This window comes from Lithobates pipiens, unplaced genomic scaffold, assembly GCF_037356315.1.
Source record: "Lithobates pipiens isolate NorthernLeopardFrog02 unplaced genomic scaffold, aLitPip1_a1.2 Scaffold_16, whole genome shotgun sequence".
NCBI lineage: Eukaryota > Metazoa > Chordata > Amphibia > Anura > Ranidae > Lithobates > Lithobates pipiens.
In genome coordinates, this window is record NW_027507748.1 from 260237073 (window position 1) to 260250163 (window position 13091).

The 13091-nt window shown below is 46.2% G+C and overlaps 1 protein-coding gene across 2 annotated transcripts in view; it reads left to right on the forward strand.

Annotated features, from left to right (window-relative positions):
* GNAT2 (G protein subunit alpha transducin 2) overlaps positions 1-13091 on the forward strand; it is a 128580-nt gene that overhangs the window by 99104 nt on the left and 16385 nt on the right. For both annotated transcript variants that reach the window (XM_077481338.1, XM_077481339.1), the window contains exon 6: positions 5945-6074. In XM_077481338.1, the coding sequence (XP_077337464.1) occupies positions 5945-6074 (130 nt within the window). The remainder of the gene's footprint in view (positions 1-5944; positions 6075-13091) is intronic.

Genomic DNA, 13091 nt, shown 5'->3' on the forward strand with positions numbered 1-13091 from the left:
GCAACTTGCAGGACAGCCGGCAGTTCCGAAACCCTCCTGGACGATGTGATGGCCACTAGAAAGATCACTTTCTGGGAAAGAGTTAACAGGGGAATCTCCCTGATATTTTCAAACGGCGGTTTTTGAAGCGCCGATAACACCAGGTTCAAATCCCAAAGGGGTAATGGTGAACGCACCGGAGGGTCTACATGTCGCACCCCCTGAACAAAGGTACCCACTAATGAGTGAGACGCCAGGGGTCGCAGAAAAAAAAAAAAAAAGAAGACAGCCAAGGCTGATATTTGCCCCTTAATGGTGCTTAACGCCAATTTCTGCTCTACTCCTTGCTGAAGAAACAGCATGATCCTGGATATAGAAAAGCTCTCAATAGCCATGCCGTTAAGGCCAGCGATGGTAAAGCAGGATGGAGAATCGGACCTCGAGACAGAAGGTCCTCTCGCAACGCAGTCACCAGGGAACGTCTGCCAACAGACGCACTAGGTCTGCATACCAAGGACATTGAGGCCAATCTGGGGCAATATGTATTACTGGGATCCCCGCGACTTCCACTCTGCGAAGCAGACGTGATAACCGTTTCAGTGGAGGAAAGGCGTAGATCAGCTAGTACTGATCCTACGGAGCCTCCAGTGCATCCCACGGATCTCTTGTCCTGGACACGAATCTGGGCACCTTCCGATTGAGATGGGAGGCCAGAAGATCCACGTCTGGTTTGCCCCACCTCAGGCACAGTAGCCCGAATACCTCCGGATGCCACGCCGATTCTCCTGGGTCCAGCATCTGGGGACTCAGATAGTCCGTCTGCCAGTTCTCCACTCCCGGGATGTAAATGCCCGACAGGGCCGGTACGTGTCGCTCTGCTCACTGAAGTATGTGAGCAACCTCCCGTGCGGCGGCTGAGCTTCTTGTTCCCCCTTGGTGGATTGGCAACTGAGATTTGTCCCATTTTGTCAAAATTTCCTTCTGCAGGACTTTGGTGTCTAACTGGGCATATGGTACTGCCTCAAAGGAGGCTACCACGAGTCCCAGGACTCGCATGCAGAAGCAGAGCGATGACCACTTGCTGTTCATCAGCAGTTTTACCGTGGATCTGAGAGTCTGCAGTTTGTCTGAAGGGAGAAAAACTCATGCTTCCCTGGAGTCCAGCAGCAAGCCCAACTACTCCAGACGCTGGGTCGGTACACTCACGACTTCTTTAGGTTCAAAAGCCACCCAAATTCTTGCAGGGTCTGCATGGTGATTGCCACATCCTCCTAATTCTGAGGCGGAAGATGCCCTCAGGAGGAGATCGTCTAGGTATCCCACGATCGCGATCCAACGTTACCGCAGCAATGCCAAAACTGGAGCCAATACCTTGGTAAAGACTTGGGGGGCTGATGCAAGACCAAAAGGAAGAGCCACAAACTGGTACTGGCCTTTCCCGACTGCAAATGGCAGAAACCTTTGATCCCGAAGGCAAATGGGTATGTGCAGGTACGCATCCTGGATGTCTAAGGATGGCAGGGAGTCCCCTTGATGTTGTATTGCAGCGACTACTGAGTGAACTGATTCCATTATGATCCTCTGCACTTTCACAAAGTGATTGATGGCTTTTAGGTCCAAGATTGTAGTTCCCAAGAAGGAAGGGGTACGTCCAAACAGATTTAAGTAGAATACCTGGAAACGTTCAGATTCTGGAACCAGTACAACCATGCCATGACTCAGCAGGTCCCTTACTGCCCCCAAGAGGGCCTCCCGGCGAGCCGGGGATGCGGGTATGCTGGAGGGGAAGAATCCGTTTGGCGGCCAAGAGAGAAACTATCTTGTAGCCTGAGGAAATCAGATTGCAGACCCATTGGTCGGATAGTCGAGAGGACCACCGGGCTGCAAATTCCCGAAGGCGACCCCCCACCCGAGACATGGCTGGGGGCAAACCTTCAGGCGGTAGCACTGTTCACAGGCTTGCAGTTCCAGGGACGTTTTTGTCCTGTCGAGCCGAAGCTCCGGGCGGACGAAAAAGCTGTTTGTGAGCAGAAAAAGAGGGCCCTTGCCTACGGTGTGGCTCCTTAGCCTTCCTGGCCTGTGGGAGTAGGGTACTCTTACCATCAGTGGCATTTTTAATAATGTCATCCAACGAGGCTCCGAAAAGCAGGTCGCCAAGGAAGGAAAGATCCGTCAGGGCTTTCTTAGATGCCTGGTCAGCAGACCAGCATTTTAACCAAATCAGACGCCTCAGCACCACTGCTGACACTAAAGCCCTGGATAACAGAGGGAGAGTATCCAGGGCCACGTTACAAACGTACTTAAGGCCTTGCACTAGTTGGTCTGCTAGTTCCATGCAGACAGGAGAAGCCTTTTCCTCTCCTAATTCGCGGTGCAACAGTTTTGCCCACTCAATTAGTGTCTGCTAGTCAATTAGTCCAGATGCTAGTACTGGTCACATGGCTGACCCCGCAACCGTAAACAAGGAACGAGCTACTGCCTTGGCCTTCCTGTCCATGGGATCCTTAAATGCAGGAGTCCCCTCTACCGGGATCGTAGTTACTTTATTTAACCTGGATACTGGGGGGTCCACGACCGGAGGAGCCGACCACTTCTTGAGAAGGCTTTCCTCAAAAGGGGAAACGCACCGTCATGGATTTGAGGACCGAAGAGGTCTGTTGCTGGCGACCCCATTCCTTGTAAATGAACTTGTCAACATAAGACAGATACGGGAACACCTTAGGTAAACGTGCTGGCTTGCGGGACCCAAAGGGGACCGCTACATCAGTAGAGGGATCTGCTGGCTCCTGAATCTTCAGGGTATCATGCACAGCTGTGATAAGTGCTCCAACAAGCGCTTTGACACGCACGGACCCGGACAGGGACTCATCCTCACTGTCCGAACGGTCTTGGTCAGCGTCATCTGACAAGACAGAGCAGGGGTCACCAGCCTCAGCAGGACCCGAGTCTGCATCAGAGCTCTCCCCAGAAGATGGGGGGGGGGCAGGGGCCGATTTTTTGCACTCTTTTGCCCACGTGCCACCTCCATCTTGGGAATGAATTGAGGACCGCTGTCGGGGTGTCCAGGGGCACTGCGCAGTCCGCAGGAGACCCGGTTGCAATTGCCTGGATTTCGGGGGAAGAAACACCAGTTTCTGAAGCCATTCTGACCCCACCCTGTCTGCCACCCGAAAGGGACTTGGGACAGTCACAATCCCACCCTCCTTACTGCCGCTGGCTGAGGGGCTCCCATCGGACTCACCACCCTGAGGAGTTCTGCTCTATCCAGCAGGTAGTGCCTGTAGTTCCTGTTGGCTCCCAGGTGCAGAGGAAACAATGCTGTGTCAGTGGAAGCAGCTGCAAATGGCGCTAAAACCACTCTGAATTGTGCTCAGGCTTCAAGAAAATGGCCGTCCAGCACAAGGACATAAACACAGGGAAAATGGCTGTAAGAGCAGAGGAGTACATGCTGCCACTAGAGAACACTAAAAAAATGTTTTCAGGCTTCAAAAAAATGGCCGCCGGTATCCTGTATAGTAACAATTACCAGGAAAATGGCCGCTGAAGCCCAAGAGAGCATGCTGCCCTTGCCCACACCTAAAATGGCCCCCGAAAGCAGTGCCATGAGGTACAGGGAGAAAACAATGGCTGTGAGCACAGCGCTGCGCAGGACACCAGCATGGCCCCACAGACACCTTCCAGGGGCATGAAGAACAGGACCCAGGACAAAGCTAGCCAGTGCAACCCCCCACCAGGTGAGAGCCCCTGCATAGACACATACACACAGCTCAGCAGCATCCCCAGATGGAAGGGGGAGACAGGGAGAGAAGAGAGGGAGGTGAGGGACCCCCGAATCGACCTTCCAGGGAATGCCCAGCTGCTCAGCCCTGCCGAGGCAGGGAGAGCTGTACTTACCAGTCCTGAAGAGCTGGGAGACATTCCATCACAGACCCATTCACTGATCAGTACAGGGTGGCTGCTGGCCTGGCATACTGTCATGCAGACATCAGTAGCCCGGTCATATGTATGCCTCGGAGCATAAAAGCTCACCGACCACCTATGGAGCTGAGGTTTCGTCGTGGCCTGCCTAGCGCATAGCTGTGGCCTGCACATGCTCGATAGCCGGACTGGGGTGACTACAAGGATAAGATTATCTAGCTTGTCACCCAGCCGGCTGTTGATAGCAGATGACAGGATCAATCATCTTGCACAAAAAGTCATGCTTCTGCAGAAAAAAGCACGGACCGATGGGCCCGCAGGGTTCCTAGGTTCTTCTTCGCTAGGCAAAATAAAATGGATGACTGCATGGCAGGCTGGAGGGTTGTTGCCCAAGGGACCGCCCCCTGGGCGGAACTAAAGAGTTCTGAGTGTTGTATAACAACTAATGCCTAGTATTCTCCTAGTGGTGGGCATAACAACCCAATGGCTAAGAGAGGAGCTGTGTTGGTCGGTGAATAACAGAAAAAAGCTTTACAAACATCTCCTACTTTCCTGCTCTGAGCAATTATTTTGCACAAAGCAGCCCCCATGCTGCTCTTCTAGGGTCCCTCACCAGCGGTTCTGGCTCCTCACTCCCACTGAGTGCCCCCACAGGAAGCTGCATCCCATGGGGGCACTTGTGTGTGCTTGATCCCGAGCCAGACTGTTTGCGTCTATTCAGACACACAGCACGGCATGTCTGCCATGCCCCACCCCCCACTCCCAAAGACCGTCCAGGCTGGGAAAAGATTGCAACCATGACCGGTGGAACACACAGGCATCTGACACTTCTGTAAAACATCAGGAAATTCTTATATCCATGTGCAACTGGCGTTATGGGTTTATGATCACTTGATTTTAAAGCAGAACTTCACTCTCTCAATCAACATTGACTATTTGTATTTACTAATACTAGCAGTATAAGGATTAGGTAGAAAAGTATATCATGTTTACTTGTTTTAAAATTACTTTTTTATTTCTTTAGTTACTTCCTGGTTTCCATGCCCAAGCAAAAAAAAGTCATACATCCCAGTTTTCAGGAGGGGTTTTCTCAGCTAAGCACACCTTCCAGCTTGCATGCCTGGGCAGATGGATTCTAGGAAGTAAATGCTATATGAATCATCTGCCCTTACTCAAGATGGTCAAAGCTAGAAATGATAGGGGGGTGTTTTTCAAGTGAATTCTCAATAAAGCATGGAGACACGGGTGGGTGGATGAGTTTGCTTTGAGTATTAAAAATTAATTTGCGTTTTTGGTGCTCAGATAAAGTGTAGTTTCACTTTAAAAAGTTTGCACCAAGCTGGCCCAAATTGATTACCGGTATATCCATTCCAGAAAAGTTTGGATGCTGGAGCTGCTGTAATAGACTATTAGCAATAGCTACGAACAAGAAGCATTGTTATGCTCCGGCAGCAGTACGGATGACTTCCCATTTGGTGCCAGAACTAAAAATTGAAGTGTGCTTCTCTGCCATTCAGGAGAAGCTTTGCATTTTATCATCACTGAATACAAAGCTTCCTCTGATTGGCAATGGGAAAAATCAAAACGTCATTTACATGCTTCTCCACCTCACACCCAGAACAATGAGTTTCTCTGTTTGGCATTAAGCCATTAATAGGCACCTTTGTGTTCTGTGAATGAATACAAAGCTTCCACTTGCTGGAGTCCAAGTCCACCTTCTCCAAAGCAGATGAAGCATTGTATTCATTTATAAAAATACAAGACTTCTCTTGAATGGCAGAGAAGCACTCTAGGATGACTATTTAATTCTGTCAGGAGACAGACATCGGCCATCTTGCTGCCTTATCACGGCACTGCTGATTGTATGTAGTTAATGCTACTAGAGCACATTACACATTGTTGTGTGGGCTGCAATGGAGAACATTTTATTGGACCAGTTTGGCCAAAACAAAATGTTTAAAGTGACTTGAAAGCTTGAAATCTACTTTAAAGCATAGAGATGTGCTACATGGATCAAAATAACTTTAAAAGCTATTTACTTTTTCAGGATGTTTGATGTGGGAGGACAGAGGTCAGAGCGCAAAAAGTGGATTCACTGCTTCGAAGGCGTTACCTGCATTATATTTTGTGGGGCACTAAGTGCTTATGACATGGTTCTGGTGGAAGATGAGGAAGTGGTACGTATGAACTGTTGCAATTCATGCATTATGCATAAAAATATATATATAAGGAGTTCTAGTTACTGAAAGACACCATGCATTCCACATCATGATTCCCTCCATATTATGTGGGTTCTGTTGTTCCTTCAACTTTTCTGAAAGCTTTAAATTCTTTTAAATGGTTTTAAAATCCAGTAACAAAAAAGTATTATTTTGCAGCTTTTCAATATTTACATGTGGTCACTATAAGGTTTTTTTTTTTTCTCTTAACCATTACCTGGCGATGTGTCACCAACAACGTTCCTGTCAGAGGGTGACAACACTTACTCACTATACTGTATTTATGAAAAAGCAGCGTCGTCATCCTTGACCAGGATTACAGAAACCTTACTCTCTTCTCCTCTGCTCCATAATAGACAAGGTAGAAAAAAAAGCGATCAGCTGGCAAGCTTTCTGTCAGGATCAAAAGACAAAAAATACATTCTGCTGTTTCTCCTGACTATAGGGATACGACATGTGAGACTTTTTTTTAGCCACATACAGGACCCTGGCAATCAATCACCACCTACAGGCTTTCTAAAGCTGGCCATACAACTATAGATTATCTGCAGATTTTCTATGGTTAGATGGAAAAAGTGGGAGATTCCTCCATCCACACAGTTTAGCGAACAATGAGAAATGTGTTGCACTTTTTCCACCTAACCATAGAAAGTCTGCAAATAATCTATAGGTGTATGGCCAGCTTAAAGTGGAAGTAAACCCATCGATTTAAACAGTTTAAAAAAACTGCATGCCGGGAATGCTAACTGCACATTAGCTGTGCTCTGAACCAAACTGTCAAACCACCCAATGGATGGTGTCATAACGGATCACATGTGCAGCACCGTGGCAGCTGAAGATTAAACAGAGGCAAAGATTCCATGGATGAAAATGATAGGGGAGTTTACTTCCACTTTAAGGGCGTAAATTGCTAATTACTCTCCTCACTACCCATCACAGTTTCAGGAACCCCAGGTATTTGCTAAGAGGCATGGTGAGTATTTTGCAGCTCTCATTTGTTTTGGAAAATGAAGAAAGAAAAAAAAAAGGATATACATTTTTTTTCTCTTTTTTTAAATTTTCAAAACTTTGTGACACAAAGCGAGATCTGCAAAATACTCACCATACCTCTCAGCAAATATCTTGGGGTGTCTACTTTCCAAACTGGGGTCATTTGAGGGGGGGGGGGGGGCGGGTTGCACTATCTTGGCATTTCATGGTCTCTGAAACTTTGATAGGTGGTGAGGAGTGAAATCAACAATTTATGCCCTTAGAAAGCCTGAAGGCAGTGATTGGTTTTCGGGGTCCTGTACATGCCTAGGCTCCCAGTCTCACACATATGGTATCCCCATACTTAGGAGAAGCAGCAAAATGTATTTTGGGGTGTAATTTCACATATACCCATGGCTTGTTTGAGCAATATGTAACTTAAGTGACAACTTTGTGTTTAAAAAAATAAAATAAACTTATGGCAAAATATAAAATGTTCCATGGACTCAACATACCTCTCAAATAGCTTGAGGTTTCTACTTTCCAAAAAGTTTTTTTTTGGGGGGGGTTGAATTGTGCTGGCATTTTATGTCCAACATTAGAAGGTTATGCCACAAATCACCCACTTGTCTAACCACTTGAAGACCAAGCACTTTCTGACACTGTTTCCATGAACAAATTATTTTGTTGCTAGAAAATGACTTTGAACCCCCAAACATTACTGTACTGTGGTATAAGATATGAGTGCTGGGGTTATCCAAGTAAAGCACATGTAAAAAAACTGTAGCGTTAATGGTTCTAGCATTACACTAGTGCTGCAGAGCAAGCCCATGACATTCTCTATATGTTCTAAATAGATGACATAGTCACTACAAGGAAGTCATGCAGAGGTCTAAAACTGTGATCTAGGATGGATAACACCAAAAGAGCACAAGAATCACCCATGGACTGTGAGTCCTAGTGTTAAAACACCAATTGGCTGCAGAATTCTGTTACCAAGCTATATAAAACATTGCCCAGATGGTTAACACTCTGGAATGGGATGGACATCAGAAGCATGAGTACAACATATATCCTGGCAAGGGCTTAGGCCTCTTTCACAGGGCCGATCCGTTCAGGTCCGCCTGTCAGTTTTTCAGGCGGACCTGAACGGATGCTCCATAGACCTCTATGGAGTGTTGAAAGTCAGCGGTGACATGTCCGCTGACATCCGACCCGCTCCGATCCGAATAAGTGTGACGGAGGAAAAACCTACTTTTCAATCCGTCATCGGATCAGATGACGACAGACTCTGTGGTCCGTCGCCACCCAATCTCCCGTAGGGGAGAGCGGCGCTCTGACAGGTCCGTCCCTGCACAGTGTGCAGAGACAAACCTGTCATCTTCCTGGTCAGCGAGGATCGACGGAGCGATCTCCGCTGAGCAAGCGGATATCCACAGGACAGATTAGCACAGATCCGCCCCGTGTGAAAGAGCCCTTATAGTGTAACTGGCTGCAACACCAGACTAAACCAAGTGCTCACATGCAGTAGGAGACATTACATAAATTTATTATATCTACGCAATATATCAGTACACACACACACAAAGAGGTTAATATGGTGATGAAAAATAGGTAAATATCTACAGCTGACACTTATAAGCCCTGCAGGATACCCTTGCCCTGCCCCACAGAGAAACATCTAACCTTTGGAGTACCTCCAGAGGCTGGCAGAAAGCAGGGGTAAAATGCAGCAGCTGGATATATCAAACCCTGGACCTGAACAACTTAGGGTCCCGGCCAGAGTCTAAGAATGCCAGGTAAACCTAATGTGACTCCACATAAAAAACTGGTGGCACAAAAATGGTTACCACACATCAGGCCCAAGATGTAAAGTACAATATAAAATCTTAGGCCAAAAAGACAGACTTGCGCTAAGGCTGTACCCGTGTCCTGCTGGTGCCAAGGGCGCCTGTATCCGCCTGAGCTGTAGTCTGCATTGCCCAAAATCCAGTATTCGCTCCTCCACCTGTAGCTTCCCGACAGCCTGTGCTTGAAGGAAATGCTATTTAAAAGTCAGCAGCTACCCCTTCTACTCCTGCGCCAAAAAGAAGGGCTTAGAACCAGAGTCTCCGGTGTCTAGAAATTACTTTTCCCCTAACAGGAGTACTGCCTGTGCATCATCCAGTAACACAGGAACACAGACATGCCACAAACCAAGAGCTATTGCGCGAGCCCTCATCCAAAAATGTCCTGTAGTCCAGACAGTGCACGCACCCAGACACTTGGACTGGGAACACACGCCGCCTGTGCCGTTTCCTGTCAAGGGGGTATGCCACTTCCAGACATGGCCTTCGCCAGGCACAGAAGGAGAAAGGGAACCAAGCTACCACCTTCCTCTCTGGAGTGGTCTTGGAGGGTCATCTTGCAGAAAATCCTACTAGCTGCTCCCAGTGGAGCCAAGTAGGTAAAGATGTGGGTGGAACAAAAAGAAAGCCAGAGTACAGAGGCCTCCCTTACTCAGGTTCCAGGTGATGAATCTCCTCCACTTTGGAGGAAACATGAAAAACTGACCAGTTCAGTAGAGGGACTGCCTTTTAAAGTGTATTGGTGATGTGTTTCCTGTTGGAGGCGCTTCTCTCATGGGTTGTCCTGGAAGACAACTGGGGAAAAGAACCTAACAGACTGCTCCATTCCCATCGATCCATGTGGATGAAGAAATCTCTGCCAAGAAAAGTGAATAAAAATATATGCAGAAGCACATACATAAGTTGGACTTGAGTCTTTTAGACCTCACCTACTATGTAACTATAGGGGCGAAATGCCCCCATGTCCACCCCCTGCCCCTATGCTTCGGCAAATTATTATTTTTATTTTTTTTAACTGCGGTGGTGAAATCAACTACAGCAATGGAGTCATGGATTTACATATCGTAAAATAAACAAATCCGTGCTTCAGCTAATTGGTGTACCTGCAAAGCAAATAACGGTTAACAAATCACAGTAGCAGTACAGTAAAACAGTAGAATGACATACCTGCAAAGCCTCATGTCAGTAACCCACATCTCTATTACCAAGACATGGTCTGAGGACACAGCTGAAGCTTTCACAATGCATTGCAATGCAGTCCAGTAAACACTAACATTTAAACTTTTTTTATATAAAGATGTCCACCATACTGTAGATGGACTGTTGTTACTATTTACCTTTACTTTTCACTAGCAGCACAAGTCCTATTTACTTACATCTTAGCTAGGAAAAAAAACATGCTAAAATAAGATTTTTGTACTCATCGTAAACTCCCCACAACTCCCTTTCTTGGAGTCCATTAAAGAATTGAAGGCTGGCACAGGAGACCCCTCTTACCAGCATGCCTCAGTTTGGTAACAAAGCAGTATCTTTAGAATGACCAGAAGGGTGGGAGATATGTTCTCTTAATAGACTCCAGGAAAAAGATTTTAAGGGGAGTACAAAAATCTTTTTTTCCTGTCTCGTTCACTGCGTGCTACGGGAAGGCTTAAACTTTTAGGACGTGCAAAAACATTCTGAGTGGTGGGCAACACTAACTTCCCCAAGATGATAATAACAGTCTTGAGGACTGCCTACAGCTCAAAGGGCTGATTGAAAGACCTTCCACCCGGTAGCAGTTTGAGAAATATGAACAGACTTGAAAATCTGAAAAACCTTGATACCCAAAAGCCAAAGAATTACTCACAGATCTAGTAGTGAGTGCCTAGACAAAGGATGAGACTTATTTCTTGAGCCATAAGCTTGGCTGATAGTCTGCCTGAGCCACCTAGAGCTGGTGAAAAAAGAAGCTGGTGCACCCTTCTGGAGTCCATCCAAGAGGAAAAAAGGGAATTTGTCTTTCAGAGGGAAGCAGTTGCTGGGAGACTCACAGCCCAAACATCCAGACAATGGAGAAAAATGTCCATTAGGTAAACTGGAGACAGACGTAGGGAATGAAGAACAATGTCATGGTTGAGGTGAAAGGCTCAAGACTGTCTTGTCCCTATGGAAAACCAGAAAGGGTTCCTTAAAGTATAAAACCGCCAGTTGAGACACCTGCATCACAGAGAAATAAAACAGCTTGTGGGTGAAAGTAGACAGATAAATGTCTCTAATTGATTAAAATGGGATCCTAACGTGGTGCTCTCTGCAGTTCAGAAAATACCAGTTTCATGAGGGACCTACATGATACTCCTGCACAAAGGTTACATAGTTAAGTTGAAAAAAAAAACAGTCCATTTAGCTCAACCAATAAAAAAAAATAGAAAACTCCCATATACAAAATCCTATACCCACAGTTATTCAAGAGAAAGGCCAAAAAATAGGATTTTTGTACTCACCATAAAATCCTTTTCTCTGAAGTTCATTGATGGACACAGCGCCTTTAATCTTGAACTTAGTGTTATATCGCCACCTTCAGGAGAGGACTAGGCAGAACATGTAAAAACAGCAAAACTGCACAGTACTGCCCAGGGGGCGGTCCTACTGGCTATAACCCCTCACTCTGCTTCCAGCAGCTCAGTTTGTCAAAAAGCAGTACAAACATAAATAGGAGGGGTGGGTGCTGTGTCTGTCAATGAACTTCAGAGAAAAGGATTTTACCGTGAGTACAAAAATCCTATTTTCTCTTTCGTTCATTGACAGACACAGCACCTTTAATCTTGACCTTAGGGACATCCTCAAGCAGTGTCAAAAACGAGAGGTGGTAACAGAAAGAAAACAAACTCCACCCATAACAACAAGAACGCCTCCACAGAATACTGCAATCACTGAGCAGCAAATGATATCACCTGTGATGTATTTCAGTTATCTTGCAAACCTGGCCTGTTGGTGGGCCCTGAGGACAAGGTTGATGACCACTGACAGACGATGTCCAGGGAAGTTTGATATTATATGGGGAAGATGGTTCGATGCTTTTTGGAATGATCAAGGAGGCACAGTTTGTGAGGGGATGTAGAGAGAGGTTTGACTCCCTTTTTTTGAGCCCCCCTGCTTCAGCATATAAGCTATTTTTTTTTAACTGCGTTAGTGAAATCACCGTCTACAGCGCTACAGTCACTGATTTATGTATTATGATGCGATAGCCAGTTTCCCACTGTCTAACATATTTCGAGACCCTGTCAAAATGTCTTCCCTGTCTGCTATGAGACCCGAAAAACTGCAGATTTTGTGGGTGGGTCTGTTTTCCAGGGCTCAGTGGGCGGAGTCATGATGTCAGTAGACTCCCCGCCCACCTCTACACTCCCCTTATCAACATGCATTTTCTCCTGTGTATTTCTTACACTGAAATTCTGCTATGATCACTAACATCCAATCAAAACCCAGAAAAGTACCCACATGACTTCAGCATGCCAAATCATGCTGAGGTGTAGAACAGCCAACCCTTGCAGAGCTGCTGAAGAAAGGAGGGGGGGGGGAATTAAAAAATATTGCATGTCTAGTGCATGAGATATGTAAATCACAGCAAGGGGGAAGAACGGACAAAGATTTCACAGTTTGTCCATTTTACAGAGCCTTGCGAAAGTATTCGGCCCCCTTGAACTTTTCAACCTTTTGCCACATTTCAGGCTTCAAACATAAAGATATAACATTTTTATTTTTTGTGAAGAATCACCAACAAGTGGGACACAATTGTGAAGTGGAACGAAATCTATTGGATATTTTAAACTTTTTTAGCAAATAAACTGAAAAGTGGTGCGTGCAAAATTATTCGGCCCCTTTACTTTCAGTGCAGCAAACTCACTCCATAAGTTCAGCGAGGATCTCTGAATGATCCAACGTTGTCCTAAATGACTGATGGTGATAAATAGAATCCATCTGTGTGTAATCAAGTCTCTGTATAAATGCACCTGCTCTGTGATAGTCTCAGGGTTCTGTTGAAAGCGCAGAGAGCATCATGAAGACCAAGGAACACACCAGGCAGGTCCGTAATACTGTTGTGGAGAAGTTTAAAGCTGGATTTGGATACAAAAAGATTTCCCAAGCTTTAAACATCCCAAGGAGCACTGTGCAAGCGATC